The following is a 19,657-nucleotide window of genomic DNA, read 5'->3' on the forward strand; positions in this document are numbered from 1 at the left end:
GCTGAGACTCTGTAACAACAGTTAGTGATGCTGAGACTCTGTAACAACAGCCAGTGCAGCTGAGACTCAGTAACAGCAGCGGTGGAGCTGAGACTCAGTAACCACTACTAAATTCCACAGGTAAGCTTCAACTTGTTTCTCTAAGACATTCCTCTTTTTTTCTGGGTCTCCAAAATAATCAAGCACCTCTGCCATAAGTGCTGCTATATGTTCTGTTCTTATACACTTCTATTTTCACATTATAAAAATACAATACCATTATTTCTAAGTAAATAACAGAAAGCATGGTTCTGAAAAAAATCATGAGAATGTAAGTAATTTTATAAAACCCTAAACTCTATCAAAACACTAGAATTTTATATAAATCAATTAATTTATAGAAATTGTTTAATATAAGAGCACTAACAAAGAAATAATACTGAGTCTTAGTTTCAGTACATAAATAAGTTGAAATCAATCTTATAAATATTTCTCTAAAGCATTTTATTTTTTAGTTAATTTGGATGTGTATATTAGGAGCAGGCTGGAGGTCAGATTGGGTTTAGAAGGCATCCAATAAAGAAGTGAAGGTCAGAAAAATCATTAGTATTTAGTGCAAATAAAAAGATGAGGGTATTTTTTTTTTTTTTATGAAACAGGGTCTTGCTACTATGCAACCCAGGCAGGCTTTGAACTGCCAATACTCCTACTACAGCCTCCTCAGTACTGGCATCAGCTTTTGCCATATACCCAGTAATTTCCTCTGGACTATTAGAAAGCAGTCTACAATTATAGATTTGCAGAAGTAAAGATAAAAGGTATTTTGTTTTCATTACAAATTATTCTAATCACATCTATAAAAGCTATTAATTTATCTTCCAAAATTAAATAATTGCTTCCTTATATGAGATGCATATTCTTTACAGTTACTAAAATGAAGTTTTATCATTATAAAACTCTTAAAATTTCTTAATGTTTCTACTACCTCCATAATCTTACGGTAAATGGACAGACATAGTAGTTCTCAGAGTGAATATTATCATGTAGAGTGGGGCCCTTGCATAACAGTGGTAATCACTAAATGCCTGCTCAAATACGAAAGTTAAAATTTTTAAAAAGATTCTAATGTTTTTAAAAGAAGATGGCAATAGTGCTCAATTTTCTAAAAGATTCCTTTTAAATTCTATTACTTTGATTTAATTGAATACTCCAATCTTGATAGAAAAGTGTGAGACAAACACTCTGAGTAGATCTTTTGAAAGAAACAGGTAAGTAGAAGCAAAATCTGGCTGGACAGTGATGGCACAGGCCTTTACACAGCACTCAGGAGGCAGAGGCAGGCAGATCTCTGTGAGTTCAAGGCCAGCTTGATCTACAGAGTGAGTTCCAGGATGGCCAGGACTGTTACATGGAAAAACCCTGTCTCAAAAAACAACAAAAAAAAAGTAGCAAAATCTGTATCATATTAACTATGTTAAAAAGTCATCTCTTACAGATCCTCTTTTAATGGAACAAATCATAAGAGACACAGTACTGCAGTGGTTTAAAGACCTCGAGCCGGCCTTGCTAAAACACACAGAGTGGAAACTCCTCATGGTGGCCCCAGCTACATGTAGGTCCCGCTACACTCAACACCCACAGCCAACGCTGACACTGACAATTCACACAAGCAGACACAAAGAGATTCTCCACAGTGGGCCAGTATTCACATAAAGACTTTTCAAATCAACCCTTTAAAACACAAGCATGCCTTCATTCTATCATTTTCTGATGAATTAGTATGTAGCAGTCTACAGAGATCAATGTTTTATTCCATGCCTAACTTCCTGTCTCCTGAGGGAAGAGAACTCCTGGCCATAGAGACCCCTCTCTATGTACCTCTGCTGCCCAAACCAGGGCTCTTAACTTACCCTATTTGTAACCCCTTCTTGTCAGAGGTATTCTTATACGATTCCAGTTATATAAGTAAATGAGTTTACAAATCAAACTTTATGGATGAATCACAAATTATTTTAAAGAAATTATTTGGTTTACACAAGATTTTAACATTTAAAGAATTTCATACCAATAATACTTATGCTTGTTTGTTTTCACATAAGGAAAGCTTGATGGATATTTGATACTGCAAGACAGAAAGTTTTCAAATGTTTTGTAGAGTTGATTGATCTTTTGATTTTATAATTTTCAGTGCTAAGAACACTGTGCATACACAGCACAAAATCGCGTAAGAACATCTAAAGCCATTTCAGAAAGTACTGAAAATTCTGTCATAATCCTAAGCCAAAAATCATTTAATGATTTTTTTAAATATTTCATATTATGATTATGTGTATGAGTGTTTATGATTATGTGTATGAGTATGAGTGTTTCGCCTGCACATATGTCTGTGCATGTGCATTCGTGGTACCCTCGGTAAGGGTTTCCTATTACTAGGATTACAAACTGTTGTGAGCCACCATGTGGGTACTGAGAATCAAACCTGAGTCCCCTGGAAGAGTGGACAGTGCTTTTAACCACTGAGCCATCACTCCAGTCCCCATTTAATTTTTTTAAAATGAAACTCACAGGAAATTTAAGAAAAAAAATATTTCTTTCTTGAGACACATTTGCTATTTAACCCTGGCTTGCCTGAAGTTCACTACATATTCAGGCTGGCCTTGAATATTTGTAGGTAATTCCTCTACTTCTGCCTCCTGAGTGGTAAGATTACAGGCAGGTACTACCTCACCCAGCTCTTCAGACAGTAATATTTAAGATCCAACACTTTTTCTATATATATTTCAAATATACATGTAAATAATTTTAATAATGTATATAAATATAACAATCTCATTTGACTACTACATCTACATGCTCAAAGGTTTTAAAATCAAATTCCGAGTACCTTCTTAAGGGAAAAAGGGTATTCCCTGGTGTTTAACTTTGCCTCGTGTTTAGTGAATCACCTGTATGCTAAAGGTATTGATGAGAGGCAAAGGTAGCAGAACCAGCTAGAAGATGGCAGGCTAGCTAGCCTGGAATACTCCATGCAGCTGCAGAAACAGGACACCCTGCTTCAGTGCTTCAATACAGCAGAGGGTTTTTATCATTCAATATCTTATTCAACAAGAAACTGCTCCCGAAAATTGTCCTCTGACCACTACAAACACACTGTGGCACATAGGTGACTGCGAATGCACACCCATTCGGTGCGCGCTCAATCTCTCTCTCTCTCTCTCTCTCTCTCTCTCTCTCTCTCTCTCTCTTCACACACACACACACACACACAAACACACACAGAAAGAAATAAGAAGAAAAGGAAAGAAGAAACTGTATATAAAATAGTTCTGTGTGATTCAATAAAAATGTTTATAACATTTAATTATTATGGCTTTAAGTTTCTTTTTCTGAAGAACCCAACTATATAAAACTTCCCAACCTTCAAGATTTTACTAAAAAAAAAAAATGATTCTATATTTTCAACATCTTTCATGCTGTATTATTCTTCTTTGTTAGAGTGGCAACTTTTACTAAGTTAAAAAACGTACTTACACTGGGCAGTGGAGGCACCTGCCTTAATCCCAGCATCGGGTGGCAGAGGCAGGCAGATCTCTGTGAGTTTGAGACCAGCCTGGTCTACAGAGTGAGTTCCAGGACAGGCTCCAAAGCTACACAGAGAAGCCCTATCTTGGAAAAAAACAAAGACAAAACAGAAACCCCCCGCCCCTCAAAAAAAAAAAAACATTAGATAACCAGTACCAAAAAGTGCATGACAACTCTGATACCCCCCCCAAAAAATATAGCAAAAATAAAAGACAAAAGAAAAAATTTAATATATATACACACATGGTTAAAAAGATGACAGTGAAAGGTCTATGTTTGTGACAGCAATGTAGGTAATCTAGGCCAGTCCTAGATTAGACACCCCTAATCTAGCTCATCTAACTCAATTATCTGAAGAATCATGTGATATGAGACTTGTAGACTTTGAAAAAATTAAAATGTAATAAAGACAGTTTGTTCATTTGTTTGTTTTAATTGGATAATGAAGAAGTTCTTTGGCCTCTTAAGAAGAAAATTGGCTCTCTCAAGTAGGACAAGACAAAATGTGAACCCCCTAAGTCAGCAAGATTCCCTCACACCTGGGTCAATGTCCAAGCATTCTGATTTAACTAATACAGTTGTGATCTGGATACTGAGGTACAAGTTAGGAAACCACTAACTTACTATTGAAAATGCTCTGATTCCTAAATGGACTATAAAAGCATATAGAAAAGTACAGAATTCTAAAAGTTAACATAGAAATAAAAAAATAAGCTCAAAAGAGATAAAAGTGAGCTTCCATTATATCTGGTATATAACAAAATAAACAATCCAATTCATTTCTTTTCATGGTTTAAATGGTTATCTGGCAACATAATAATAAAAAATTATCTTTAATTGATATCAGGATCAAAAGTTTTCAATTTTTCATCAAGTAATTTGGATCTGCAGAAGACAAGAAATAGTGTCCATAACACTGAAAGTATTTTCTCTAAGCAACTTATCAATATCACAAGGTGAAAATCCTGTTCTTAAATAAACCAGAATTTCTCAGGTAATTTGTTTCATTTAACAGGTATTTATTTGGAGTAAGAGGCAGACTCTTCTGGAGACTAGAGATACAGTTCGCACCAACATGTACACACAGAAGGAAAAAGGACCTCCATGGTCAGACTATATATGGATCTGAGGGGTGAGGAGAAAAGAACAGCCACAAAATGAGGGGTGGGAGGGGCCTTGCAATTGAAAACAGACATGTTTCAAAGTGGTGTCAATGACTTACATAAACCATATATTGGAATTTATAAGGTGTTAATAAATTTAATAATTCTAGCATCAGCAAAATGAATAAACCTAAAGAAAACCCTACCTGCATGTGGGATCTTGGGGTTTTCAGGGAGTCTTCCAGGATCGGTTAAGGAGGCCCTCACTAAGGCAACCAGACAAAATATAGAAATGCCATAGAATACTGTAACATGAAATTAAATAAAGAAATTAGGCATTTGCCTTTTAAAATGTTTTATCAACAAGCATAAAGTTTAAAAGTGCATTTTAATCAATCCCGTCAGAATAACCTTATCAATAAACTAGATATTAAAATGAAGACAACTTATTTTACTCATCAAATAGTCTTGTCAAGATGATAGCCATACTAAACGTAGCAATTTAAATATGATTTTCTAAAATAACTGAGAAACTTAAAATAAATGAGATGCTTTCACAGAGTGGCCTCTGATGATGACGAATGAATGAATGGACTCATTTAAAAGGATCAAACGGCACTTAAAAAGTATTCTACATTTAACCTTTCATCAACTCCACCTTCAAAATTATCCTAAATTAGTGATATTTAATTGCCTCTGTTGATGAATCTTAAGAGATGTACTCTTAAAAATTAAGAAATGAAGAATTAAAAACTTTTGAAAGTTAAAGTAACCATAAAAATAATATTAAGGAACAACTGAGATTCAGTCACCATAATTATACATTTTAAGTTAAAACATGGGCCTTTTGTGGGGGAATACAAAGCCAACACACTGAACACATAAAAAGCAAACAGTGCTCACCAAATGTGTGCCTGACCACAAAGTAAACGTGTTTGCTTGTTGGCTTGTCTGTTTGATGTACATCTTACTAAAGAGCTCAGGCTGACCTAGAAGTCACCATTTTCCTGCTTCAGCCTTCTGAGTGCTAAGACCACTAGATACATGATCATACATAGCAATATGGATCAGCCTTATCACTTGTATAAATAAGGATTATATTTCTTATAACTGTTATGAGATCAGAATGAGGGGAAGGACATGAAAGCTGTAAACACTATGGATGACCTTATGAGTCATTTTTAGGGTCATGACTCGTGAGGATATCATTTCCTAGTAAAATATTCCATCTTCTTCCCTACAATGCCTCCATTTTCAAGTCAGGCACAGTGATGCATGCCTGGGGCCCAGCATGGAAAAGGCAGCAGCAGAATGGCAACTCCTAGGTTACAGAGGGAAGCCCTGTCTCAAAATAGCCATCAATCAATCAATAACCGCCCATGTCTGCAGTTAAATAACAAACAGATAGAACTGTTTCAGGCTTTTCTCTTGAACAAAATGGTCTTCACAGACTTTTCGGACTGAAATGAATATGGAGGTAGTATCTTTACTCTGCAAGTCCAGAAAAGCTACTGTCTTGTACAACTGTAATGTAATGAAAAGGTTAGCAGTACTACTGAAATAGCATATTCAAAGTTATGAAGACACTGTACTTCAGAACGTTCACAGTAAGAAAAAAACGTTTATATAAGATAATAAGACTTAGAAACTTACTTATTATCAGAATGCCTGGAATATGTCCTTCTTCATAGTGAGGAAAGAGGACAATTCTGGGAATTAAAACAATATTGTATAACCAGACAAAGACAATCAAACCCATGCAGCACCAACCATGTGGGTCAACAACAAAGTGAATCCGAAGCCCCATTCTGCAGTCCTAGAACTGCCTGCCAACCCACAGGAAGACAATCCTAGAGAGAGAAAAGAGAGAGTTACAAACATGGGAAAATTCCTCAACAAAAACTGCAGCTCTGGAAACTATATAACAACATTTACAGAATTTCCTTTGTATATTTAGGTTTTTTTCTCAATAAGAATTTAGGGAAACAAACAGAAAATTCACTAAAATCCTCAAATAATCTAATTTTAATTGTTCATTATAAATCATCACTATTAAAAGTGTAAATTGTCATCATCTGCTCAATGAAACTTTTTGTCCTTACTACAAATTCCATGTGTAAACACAGAGAAAAGAGTGACTATGTCCACCAAAAGACATGTCAGAAGTCTAGCACTTTCACCAAAAAGCCAACATCACAGACTATAATTCTAGTTACCTTATAGTGGAAAAGTGCCTTGTAGCTGGAAAGGGATCTAAGCCTCTAAAGGGCCCAAAACATTCTGCACCTTGATCTGGGTAGCACTTTGTGGATATATGCGAATGTAAACATAAAGATCCCATATGTACTTAAAACCACAATGAAAAAATTTATAAAATATTTTAAAAGCAAAAATGAAGTGAAAATTATAAATAGTTAAAATGATTAACATTTGTGGAGTGAAGCCCAACCAATTTCATTCCTATCAGCTCAAGAGGACTCCTGTTTAAATGGGGCTTTCATTCAGCTGAGAGTTCACCATCAACAACAGATCCCCACATGAGACAGTCTCCAAGTGAGCTGAAGTTCCAACCAGAAGTGATGCCCATCAGTGACTAAAACACATGCATTCTGTAGTAGGCACGACTTACAAAGGTTAAACAACAACTATTTACTGTGCATAGCCTAGGGGCATCTCTGACATAAATTATAATAGTATAATAATAAATTAGGCCAGTCATCTTCAAACTTGTAGCAAACTAGAATCAATTAGGGAGTTAAAAAAAAAAGAAAAGAAAAAAGACATATTCCCAGACCCCACAAGGCTCCAAACCACGTGTATCGTCAGGATGACTGCACGTGCATCGTCAGGATGACTGCTAGTTCAGCACTTGTTCTTGTGCCAGTCCTTTTCCACAGACACACCTATCAATAAGGCATGATCAACCTATAGGTCGTGACCCCTTTGGCAAACCTCCATCTCCAAAAATATTTACATTACAATTTGTAACTGTAGAAAATTACAGTTATGAAACAGCAACGAAAATAATTTTATGTTTGGGGTACGTGGGGCACTGTATTAAAGGCTTGGAGCATTAGGAAGGTTGAGGACCACTGTCTTAAATAAACAAGTCCAGTTGGAAAGTGTCAATTTAAAAGGGTTTAATTTATTATGGTAAGTTCTAGATCTATGAACAAGTTGTCAGTAAATGCACAGAAGATGGGACCGAGTTACATCCATATCCAAGCAGGACCTCCTGAAACAGATACAAACTAAGCTCAATCTTCAAAGATGTAAACGTCATCTTAGGAAATAGCAGGGCAGGAGTTCTGTAAAGGGAGGCAAGGACAGGGTGACTACAGCCTGAGCATCACAGGAGGAGGTGTCACAGTCTGCCACAATGCCTCCCAGGGACAGTGATGAGGGGGTGGGGGGGCGAGAGCAGGGGGGTGAAGGTGAGGGGGAACACTCTCACCATGGGGAGAAACAGATATCATTTAGAATGCTCGAACTTTATTCTTATGCACAAGAAAGTTATTAAAATGGGGGTAAGTAAGATTTGTACTTGTATGGAGAATAAAGTTAAAGACAGATCAATTAAACTAAAAGAATACAAAAGCCAAAATTAATTTTAGAGAAGAGAGCAACTGAAACAAAATCAAATCAGTAAGCCTCACTAGTTGGCTCACTACTAGAAGTTAGAGAACAGACAAGGATGACCCCAGATCTGCAGCTGATGATACACCAACCATGGGATTCTAAGAGTGACTGGTCTCCCACTGAAGGGTCTTGGGGTGCTCAGCATGGCCAAAGGCCACCAAAACAAAGATCAAAGAGCACTAAAGTTAAAAATACATCTCCTCTCATCCTTAGAAACTCCAACTCCCGAAGCAACAGAAGAAAAGGAAGGCAGCTAATTAACAGTAGACTCTTTGCCTAGCATCCATCCCCAACACAACCAAAAAATAAATTAATTTAAAAATATATTTGTAATTTAAAAGGGATGGCAAGAACTCAAATGTAATACCCCCAAACAATTCAAATCAGATAAAGTCCAAACCAGTATTTTATAAGAATGATAACAGGAATAGCACCTAGGTCCTTTAAAAAGTAAAAGCTGAACTTCATTAGCATTTAGTCGGAAATTTACAAGATAGTCCAGTGTCATTAAAGTAAAGAAAACCAGAGAAAATAAAGCATACTGTGTAATTTTCTAGGAATCATTACACTAAAAACTAAAAGCGCACAAATACAAATACCCACATAGCTAAAGAGATCCATTCCAAAGAATAATTTGGGAGGATGGGAAATTGGAAAAGGACTTTGCTATGTAGCCCAGGTTGGCCCAAAATTTACTACTAATATTTTTACACCCTTGCTAACTATCAAGAGCTACAGAAAAAAAAAACAGGCTCTGCCTCTCAACATACTCAATATTATGGACTTCATCTGCATTTTTGGCTCTCAATGCTTTGGTTCTACTCCGGGCTAAAAACAAATTTCACATACTAGAACACTCGTGTGCTCACTTCTACCCGTTAGCATTAGAACAGAAACACGGACAAACCTACTAGCAAGAAAGAAAACTATCAGCTATTCTTCTTTTGATCTTTGTTTTTAATTCCTTTAGTTTTGAAGTAACAAGTTGCTATTATTAAAAGATCAATACCTCACAACAGAAACTACTACAGTGACAACGTCATTGAAGATAGGTCTGTTTCCCTGAAGGAAAAGATATGGAAAGGAAACACTCTACAACAGCATCCCCAAGAAGAGCGAGACCAGAGAATTAAACAAGGAACACAAGGTTGAACACTGGAAACAAATACCTGATCAGTAAAACTCAGCGACACATGGTCCTTCCAGTCGGCTGGGAGAACAGTGGGCTTCCCAGAGCCACAAGCCTGTGACTGGTAGAGGCAGGATCACGCCAGCGTGGACAGCTACCAGGTGTGGCTGATGGCTGGACAGAAACTATTACACACGGAGCAATAATCAAACTCAACAGCGCTGCTCAGGCTTATGGGCGGCATCTGCCAAATACTTTCATTAGCTGGAGATGCTAATTGTATATTAAATGTGAGCTCATAGTCAAACTTTGAAGTGACTAGCTGACGAACTGGTTCCTCGACACTGGAGATTGCTATCTGGTGACTGTACTTTAGTGCAGTGACTGGCTTCATACTGACGTAATTACTACAGCATAAACTACTTTTAAAGAAATTATAATTCAACTGTAATAAACTGCCCTGAGGAAATATTTACAATGTTCTACTTATTCTGAAGGGATACGCTCTTTCCTTTCTTGCCATTTTAGTTCACCATCTCAGATAAAAAAAAAGATTTGAGAGTCATTGAGGGAAAAAATAACAAAAGAATTGACTATATGACAGAAAATTGCAATCTCAGGATAAAAATTTTAGAGAAAAGTAAGGATTAGCCAAAATAACAAGAAATGAAGTCAAACATGTATTTGCAAACTTAGTTTATGACTCTGCACTTTAGCTAAAACTGGTGTTATTACTATTCCATAAGTATGAGAAACATTCAGCATTTGCTGTTCATGTCTCAAGTATCCCCAGCACTCTGTTTACTGTTTAAATTTAACTCAGGACCAAAAGTAACACAAATCTCCCTGGCACTTTAGTTCACAATGATCTCTGTTTCCTTATAAAGACCAATAAAATCCAACTCTGGAAGAAAAAAAGCAAGGAATTTTAAATGCTTGGAGGGAGATTGGCCTTCACAACCAAAACCCCCAAAAAGACAGACAATATAAACATTTAAAATTCTGAGCTCAAAATACACAAAAGACAAAATTAAAGACAAGGCCCTCCTGGAAAGAATATTTTAACGTATGACTGATAAGAGGCAGACAAAGTAAACATAAGAGGAAGCAACTCACAAACAGAAAAACCAAATGGGAGTCATCACTGATGAGGAAATGGGGAGTGACTAGGTACTTTCTCATATGTCAAGAAGGCACAGGGAAAAGCACTCCCGTACATGCTGACCTGCATGTAAGTGAATACAGTCCTCTTGAGAGGACAATTTGGCACACCCATCAGAATGTGAAAGCCTTTAGCCCAGCAGTTTTATTTATAATACTTATCAGAGCACACTCGCAAGTGTAGAAAGCAGACAGGACAAGGATATACAGAAATACAACACTTTCTGTAATCAAAAAAATAGAGTGCCATCTAAAATCTTATCGCAGCTTTATCAAACATTCATCAAACTTGGGGAAAGTACATTTAAGATGAAGGCAATCTGTGCTATGTGCATGCCACTTTACAAAGCCAAAGCTATAAGCCAAGCCTGAACTCAATAATGAAAAATAACCTATACTGAAGTATGAGGGTGGGGTTCCTGAGGTCTGCAACTTACTCTGAAATAGAATAACAAAAAAGTTGACTGATGGGTGGGCAGAGAGACCAGTGAGTATATGATGAAGTTCAGACCACCAGCTGCAGAAACAAGAGATGGCATTCAGCTATTACACCTCAAAATTTATTTCCACATTTCTGTTTGAATTGTCCAAGGTGAAAATTTGGGGGCCCAAGTTATAGGGCGGCTTGTATAATAGTTTTTAGAAAAAATAGAAGTGATTTCTACATAGAGTACATAGGAAATATGTACATAGAGTCTAAGGAAACAGTAACCAAACTGCTCCGGTCATCCCATGATACAGTGTACTAAGGGTCAGCTCTCACACACTGACTGAGGTACCTGGGAAGATGGCTCCAGAAGCTGAGCTCCACTGCAGACCCCAGCATGTTTATGTCATATGTCCTCCAAAATCTAAGTCTGTGACAAGTAAGAAAGACTGCACAACAGCCTCCCAGTGAAAACACTATGTCCTTGAGAACAGGGGAAAATGAACAATCTCCGACAAAGGTGACCAGTATTCACCACAGTAAAAATACCTACCTCAGAAGGGAAGTTCAGCCGTGGGCAGACCATCTATGCAGAGAAAGCTCACATGGGAAGTATGGCTGACTGCCTCAACTCCCCCAGTGGATTTCTGCCTGGTGTGGCAAGCCTGTGCTTGGCACTGGCGATGTTCACTATCTCCAGCTACTTGAGCGTCGTGACTGGACACAGTGAAAAGCTAGTGTGATGAGACTCTGCCGTCATGTCCATGCTTCTCTCTACTGGCTACCTGACATCTTTGCTCGCCCCACTCACTGCACACAAGGCCATTCACAGACCGCTCCTTAGATCACACACAACACACGCTGACAGAGCGGTGAGGAGATGGCTTTTATGTTCTATGTACACACTTAACTTTCTCCTAAGTTTAGTAGTGAGGGCATGTTACTAAATTATTCTCAACCGACTGGAAAATAGAAACAGCCTAAAGCACGGGCACTAATGACCTAACAAAACATGTTTGGATTTCTCACTTCAAATCAGTTTTTTTAGTGTGACACAGAAGATCTGCATAAAGCCATGTAAGGTTCATAATTTTAAAAGGTGTCTGAGGTTTGTAATAGAAAAGTTTTATTAAGAAGATACATTCCATCAAGATTTAAAATAAAAAGTCAAATAAGTCTCAACTGCCTTTAATTCTTCATTAGCAATGAACAACCTGCTAACCACTGGATTCCAAGGCCACACCACATCACAGAAAGAACGCGCATTCCCGTGTAAACTCAAATGCCCACTTACCACTGCGAGTTCACGGTGAGGAGCTGTGATTTTCCCGGCACTTGCATTTACAAGCAGTATCTTCTTGACTCATCCTTTGATTTATTTCTTTATAGTGCTTATCCCATCATACGGGCCTCCCATCCAGAACAGTTCCCTGTGAGTGCCTATGAACAGTGTAACAATAATTTCTCAGAGACAAAAACCGTAAGCAGGTAGACATTCTGAGAGAATGCCAATAACTAGACGATGTCACTCGACCTGCGCTTTCATACTCCAACCCCAGGAGCACCCATGGCCGTTATTCCGGGAAGCTCTCTTTTGAGGTCACTCAGTTTCCACAAAACCAAATACTCCTGTGTCCTGCATTTGAACACTGTCCTTCCTGAGCCCCAAAGCAGAGTCACAATGCAGTCTGAGCTCACTGGGTGAGAGTCGGGGCAATGATGATCAAAACGGGAAGCTACAAGTCCCTAAGCATGACTCATCAGAGAAGACATCAGTGAACAGAGAGTAAACTTGAATATATGCTTCACTCAAATGTACAAGACCACCAGGAGTCACCCACAAAAGTGAATTTCTACAGTTCAAAAGTTAACAATAACATTATAATGAACTCCACATAGGATGTACCAATTCACTTCTTTATTCAGCCAAGTTATTAATTATAGCCTATCTTCTAGAGCAATGTGTTAAAGAAACTCAGGTCCTCTGGAAGGTGCTCGTAGGCACTGAGCAATCTCACAGCCCCCACTAACTTTAAGCAAGTTCAAAATGGTCTCTTTCTCTTTGCCTTGGTCTCGGGAGCCAAGTATTTATGATGATCTTGGGGAGCTGCTACCCCTCACTGGTAGCTAAATGAATTATTTTTCCAGGAAAAAGACACTGAGCCTTACATGCAGTGCATTATGAAAGATGGCCAAGTCAATACCGTAAGTCAAGCTGTAAGGCTGGAGCTCTACAGCGCTTCCTCAGTGTCGTTAGTCACGTGATTAGGAAAGAGCACAGGATAGTCATCCATGAGTCAAACTAGCACTCACTGACTTAAAATCAAAGCCATCACTCTCAGTGGAATACAAGTCGTATCTAGTCCCTAATTCTAAAAGTTAGGGATGACAATATCCCACTGCCTCAGAACTATAAAATGTCATAAATCATTAACACTCTACATCCAAAACAATATAAGTCATTAAATAATTTTTCTAACACACTGCAATAAAAACCAAAGTTGCAGGTGTATGTCTTTAAAGCCACCCTAAAGCTATTTTGATCTTATTCTATTCTAAAAAAATTAGTTAATCATAGCAGTTAAGTCAAAATACCAGTCTCTAGCTGACTCCAGGAATCAGCCAATGAGCTAATGCAATTGTTAAAATATCACAGAGAGTGTATTATCAACAAAGTAAACCTAACTCTTGGACGGACATTAAAAATAAGGAGCTAGGGTAAACTGTGGCACAGTCTACTTTCTTTCCAAGCTTCACTGTAACATGGCAAACGGGGACAATCCTGCCAACTTAGAGGGCCGCTGGCACATTTCAGTGAGAAGCTGCCTGGCAAGGAAGCAGCACTGCCCAACGGTAACTTTAAAGGGAAGTGAATTAAAGATAAGTATTACTTCTAACTTTAGCACTTACTATGTAAAAGTATCCCTGTAGCCCATGATCAAAAGTGGTAATAAATTTAGGCACCCATCTACTTTCTACTTTATTTAATACCAAAACCAGGGAATTATGTGTCATAGCAAACCCTTCAGGGCCAGCAAGATCCCACAGTGGGTAAAGGCACCTGCTGTCAAGCCTGAAGACCTGAGTTCAATCCTTGGGACCCACACGGTGGAAGGAGACCCAACTCCTGCACACCGACCTCTGGCTATACAAACGCGCCATGGCAAGTGTGCGCCCACACACATGCACTGCATACACATTTACCCAACATAAATAAACTGTCAGGAAAACCCCTTCAGTTACTGCAGTCTTGCCGCTGGCACTGGACAGCATTCTAAGTACGCAGGAAAGAGGTGTGCCACGTGCTAGCTGATATATTTTCAATCAGAAAAAGAAAACTAGGGGTTTGATCTGAAACAAAGCCCCTACTCCAAATCTCAAGCACAAAGTAAGATGTCAAACTAGGGAGTGAGGCATGGATGAAAATCAGCACTTGACTTCAGAAGCTGGTGGACAAGTGCAGTCAAGGCATTTGGAGACACAGTTCTCCAAAAAGAACTCCAGTGCCCAAATGCATTGCCCTTGCACCTCCAGTGGTTTCAAGAATGCACTCTGTGGAAAGCTTTCACTCACTGGATGGGAACAAAACTGTACATAAGCTGTTGCTCTTCGCAGGCACTTGGTGTTTTGTATCCTGGCCTCGGGAGTGGAACAAACACAATGGACCTCAGCACCGCGCTAGCGTTACACACTTCAGTGCTGCACTAGCATCACGGGCTTCATTAGACTCTCCTGACCAAATAACTTGGAAGACATAGCATGGTATCCACTAAAGACAGACCAGCAGACACCGTTTCAGCCCGCACAAAAGTTCTGTAGGAACTTTCACTGAGGAACGTGGGAGTACGAGAACGCAAATGTACCATTAATGTAAGGAAGGGACAGGTTCAATAGTAACCTTCCTCCAAAAAATAGCACCAGGAAAAAAACGTTCAGATAAAGTAAAAGCCAGAAAGGAAGAGGCCAAGTAAGGTTCTTCCTGCGTGTTGACCAAGCAACTATTGCCCTACAAGTAGCCACTGGGCCAAGATATCCTGGGAGAAAAAAAAAAAGGGAGCTAGATTAGGTTGCCCACACTTAGCAAAGCTTACCAAAGTGGGTATGAGTTAAACACACTAACACTAAATGCTTCTAACTATGAAAACGTGCACATTTTGAACAACTTAGTAACTCTATAGCCACAGATAAAAGGCCGAAAACCAGAAACTGGAGATCACAATCAAGCACTACTAATTTGTACCTAATCTGATCAATTTTGTGGTGTGTGTGTGTGTGTGTGTGTGTGTGTGCATGCTCTCAAGTGTGTGTGTATGTGTCACACACACACATGCACAATGTACAGATATCTACATTCAGTCTCTTAAATCCTAGAAGAAGCTTAATCTACCCTGAGATGACTAAAAAAGAAAAGGAGGCTTCTAATGCAAAAGACATAACCAGAAAATGTCACAACTTACTCCAGGGAGATGTAAAACAGGAAACAAGTAAATAAACTACCATTATAGTAAGGTATTTTGGTTTGGCTAACTGCCTAATGTATAAAAAATATGCCTATTAAAGTGATAAGTCTTAGCCAGGTGGTGGTGGTGCACACCTTTAATCCAAGCAGAGGCGGAGATAGATGTAAGTTCAAGGCCAGCCTGGTCTACAAAGTAAGTTCCAGAACAGCCAGGGCTTCACAGAGAAACCCTGCTTCAAAAAAACAAAACAAAGACAAACAAAAGATACAGCTTACTGGGGACTCTTAACCAACAAATCACAATCCTGACAAGACAGGAGGTGTGTTTCCTTCTACCTTTGTTTTCCACCCTCTTCCTTCCCCCAGTGCCAGTGATCAAACCCAGGGCCCTGTTCGTTCTAGGCAGGAACTCTATCACTGACTGACATAGGCACATGTATGCACACACACATACAGGTTCATACATACATATGCACTCATCTATATGGAGAGAGGTCAAACATTTTCAATTTTAGTGAGAGCCATTTGTGCACTGACTGTTCCACTAGATGGTAAATGAATGATCTTTTATTTCTACAACATTTGAAAAGTTGAGTCTAAGCCCTAATATTGTTAAATAACGTAAGAAAGTCTACATCCCTTTGCTTTCCCAGTCATGCCTGATAAAGTTACACTGCGCAATGTAAAAGCCTATGCTGAAGACGTTTCCATGGGCTCCATGTGGACATTCCCAGAGTTCTTAGTTTCTTTACTAAGATTTGTGCTTTCCTATTATGATTCTGAATCACCCACTATGAATTAGAGAAAACAGGCATTGGCCAAATAAGTAAAAATGTTACGATCTGGATCTTAACTGCTATACTGATGTGTAGGTACTTAGGTTTAAATTTTCTTAATAAAACAAAGCATGCTTAGATATCAGTTTCTCTTGAACATGTACTATTTTGTTTCTCCCAGCTACAGCTCCTAAAACAGTAGTTGAAATCTCCACAGTTGGAAGATATCTAGCATAACTCTACTGATTTACATCCAAACTGAATTCTGGAGCTCTGGTACTACAAACATATTTACATTTTTTCCCCATGAGATAAATGCTTTAAATGTCCCCTCACCATGTCAAAAAGTGTCAAGTTAAAAACATGGCACTTGCCAAATAAACATGGAAAAGCTTTAAAAAAAAAAAAAAACAGCAAGAAAACACGGTTCTTGGAAAAGTTTACCCTGGCTACCTAAATATATGGGTGAGAAAATAAACTGGATCCCTGACCTAGCCATGACCCCACAGCTGCATAGAACAGGAAACAAAAGAGAATCTGGTTTTCCTTTCCTCAACTCCAAATTTGTTTTATTTCCAACTGATTTCACACCTCTTCAAAAGCTTTCCTGTTGAGAGAGGGCCGGCTGAGGTAAAACAGAGGACCCCTCTGAACTTTATCTGTGAATCTCGAGCACTGAAGAACTTAATGAGATACTGCACCAAACCCTTTCATCTAGGAAGGGCACTCACTAAGCAGTCATCAAATGGTAAGGGCTATTATTATCTTTTCCACAAAGTAAGTAGTGAATTTTTTTTGGTGGGGGGGGCACATATTAGCAGTGGGTGGAGGACCCATTTGACAAGTCTTTTTAGCTTACACTTAATTACTCTTATTTGCCCTAACTTTGGGTTGTAATTTTTATACTATGATTTATGACCCACCCACAATGACCTTGATTTTTTTCCCCATCCTATACTTTTATGAACTACAGCTAGACTGCTGTATTTTCAAGTAATAATCGAGCAAGTCGTCTTCGCCCTGAAGATACAAACATCTTCCACTGACTCATAAGGGTTCTTAAAATGTGACCCAAATACAGCTAGAAAAAGACCATAAATTTTAAAGGCTCACTGCAGTTTAAGTCCAGGTAGCGATTACAGAGAATGGTAACAAGTGCAAAGTGCTGCCATGCGGAAAGCCATTTTCTCAAAATCACCGGTGTGGCCGAGCGAGAGGAGAGAGAAGGTCAGTGGAGGTGCACGGTTTCTCCAGGGGCTCCTCTGCAGCTCCGCACCAGCGACCTCGAAATGAATGAACCGCGCGGTCACACCGGCAGCACGGGCCCCGGAGGTGCAGGGAAGCCGGAGTCCCGGGGAGAACTCGGCGGATTTCTCTCCCGCCCCGGTCAATTCACCCGGCCCACGAGGGGCCGCGGCCTCCGGGAGGGATGCTCCGCCGCAGGTGTAGGACCGCCCGCTGGCCCACACTCACCGCCGCCCGCTCCGCAGCTCTCCACTCGGCTCCGCGCCTCCGCCGCCCAGGCCGGGCCGCGCTTCCCTTCCGCTTCCGGGAGCCGGGGCGCCGGGACCGGCCGAGTGGGTGTCGGCATGCCCGCGCGCTCGCGCGGAGGCACGGCCGCCGTCGCCGTCTCCGCTTCGCGCCCCGGAGCTGCGATGGGAGCCGCCGAGGGCCGAAAGACCTGAAAGCGCTCCGCAGCCCAGAGCTGCGCCTGGCTAGCATTCACCTAAGCCTACCTATGCCTCCCAGCCCTGCTTCCCGGCCTTACCGTGTCCCCACACCCTCCCTGCAAAGACCCACCCTTAGCTTTAAATAGTGCTGTCATCCTCCTTCTGTCAGGGGACAGACCTCTCTCTCCCTAGTGACAAGTTATGGATTTTCCATGGAACTTTGCTTCAAAATTCAGCTTGCAACCTTTGACATTGACAACGCTGGATCTTGTAAGGGAACGCGTAGTCTTTAACCTGCTCATGGGCCTGCTCATTCTATACCTGAATTTTAGTAGGATCTGCAGGTGATTCCTATTGGTGCACCCCAAAGATTGAAAAGAACCCGTTTTCAGTCTCGCGGCCTTTAGACTCTCTATTGGGCTACTCCAGCCATCCAAGGTTTTTCCAATTCTTGCTGTCAACCTAAATCTACGTTCAAATAATCTTCGTATGTATTTCAAGAGACCTCTCTAAGTTGCCAGCTTTCCAATTAGTGAAACTTAGGAAAAAATATTGGACTTAACAGTTCGAATAACCCATCTCCCAATCTGAGCTGTTATCCTCACAAATGCCTGAAATACAGAGACTAAAACTTTTTGCCACTCACTCCAGCTCCTACAACTGTACTGTGGGAAGCTTACACTGTTCATGGTGTATGGAACTAGGTGGTTATGCCACCATGACCCGGAAGGAGATGAAGTGTGGATGGGAGACAAAAGGCCTGTTGTAGGAAGTCTGCACTTCCTTTTTTTTTTTGTTTTTCATTTTTCGTTTTTGGTTTTTCGAGACAGGGTTTTGTAACAGCTCTAGCTGTCTTGGAACTAGCTCTTGTAGATTAGGCTGACCTCGAACGCACAGATATCTGCCTGCCTCTGCCTCTGAGTACAAGCCACCACCCCCTGGCACTGTACTTCTTTTTGAATGGTACTGGAAGCCTTCCATATCGAATTGTTCCTGGTGGTACCAATTCCTCAGGTCCTGGGATGACCACTGTACTAACTCTAAAATTGCCTTCAACGAGCTTGCACCGTTTCCCATAGAATCCCTTTCATCTCATTCTCCAAAACATCTTCTCTCTTCTCTCAGATTGAGGCAGGATAGGAAGACAGAGAAAACAAGGGGACATGGAAAAGAAAAAAGTGAATCTCACCCTAAGGTCTAGTTTTGGTTTCCTCTTGGCTGAGTGTCAAGGAACTTCAGCACCACCTAAAGCCAAGGTTGCCTTCAGAGATAATGCTCATTTTCCTGAATAATCTCAAACAACCAAACAACGTTAAATGTCACTGTGGTCACTTAGGGCCAGAACAGCTGTGGCCTTGAGTTTAACTCTCTCGGCGTGCACTCCAACCATCTCTAAACCATTAAACAACTTCAGAAAACCGCCTTACAATCTTATCCACAAAAAGGCATTCTTTTTGTTTGTTTTGTTTTGTTTTTAAAGACAGTGTTTCTCTGTGTAGCCTTGGCTGTCCTGGAACTTACTCTATAGACCAACCAGGCTGGCCTCAAACTTAGAGATCCACTTACCTCTGCCTCAAGGGCATTCTTTAAGATAAAAGAAATAGGTAAATTGTGCCCTTTCTTTTATTTTTAAACTGTTCTTAACTTTTAAACTTTGCTTAATCTTTAAGCCTTATAAGTTACATACTATGAACATGTTAATTTAGAAAGCTACAGAATTATATTGCATATA

The 19,657-nt window shown here is 39.7% G+C and overlaps 1 protein-coding gene across 4 annotated transcripts in view; it reads right to left on the reverse strand.

Annotated features, from left to right (window-relative positions):
• Window positions 1-17,885, reverse strand: part of Zdhhc21 (zinc finger DHHC-type containing 21) — a 48,361-nt gene extending 30,476 nt beyond the window's left edge. For 2 of the 4 annotated variants that reach the window (XM_013348265.2, XM_005352675.2), the window contains exons 1-4: window positions 17,729-17,885; window positions 12,315-12,460; window positions 6,318-6,514; window positions 4,871-4,969 (exon numbers count right to left, since the gene is read on the reverse strand). In XM_013348265.2, coding sequence (XP_013203719.1) covers window positions 4,871-4,969; window positions 6,318-6,471 — 253 coding nt within the window. In that variant the 5' untranslated portion in view covers window positions 6,472-6,514; window positions 12,315-12,460; window positions 17,729-17,885. Of the gene's footprint in view, window positions 1-4,870; window positions 4,970-6,317; window positions 6,515-11,030; window positions 11,111-12,314; window positions 12,461-17,368; window positions 17,644-17,728 lie in introns of those variants that run through there. The other 2 variants (XM_026781918.1, XM_026781919.1) reach the window with 2 other exon arrangements.
• Between the last annotated feature and the right edge of the window lie 1,772 nt (window positions 17,886-19,657).

The sequence above is a fragment of the Microtus ochrogaster genome, chromosome 10 (genome assembly GCF_000317375.1).
Source record: "Microtus ochrogaster isolate Prairie Vole_2 chromosome 10, MicOch1.0, whole genome shotgun sequence".
Lineage (NCBI taxonomy): Eukaryota > Metazoa > Chordata > Mammalia > Rodentia > Cricetidae > Microtus > Microtus ochrogaster.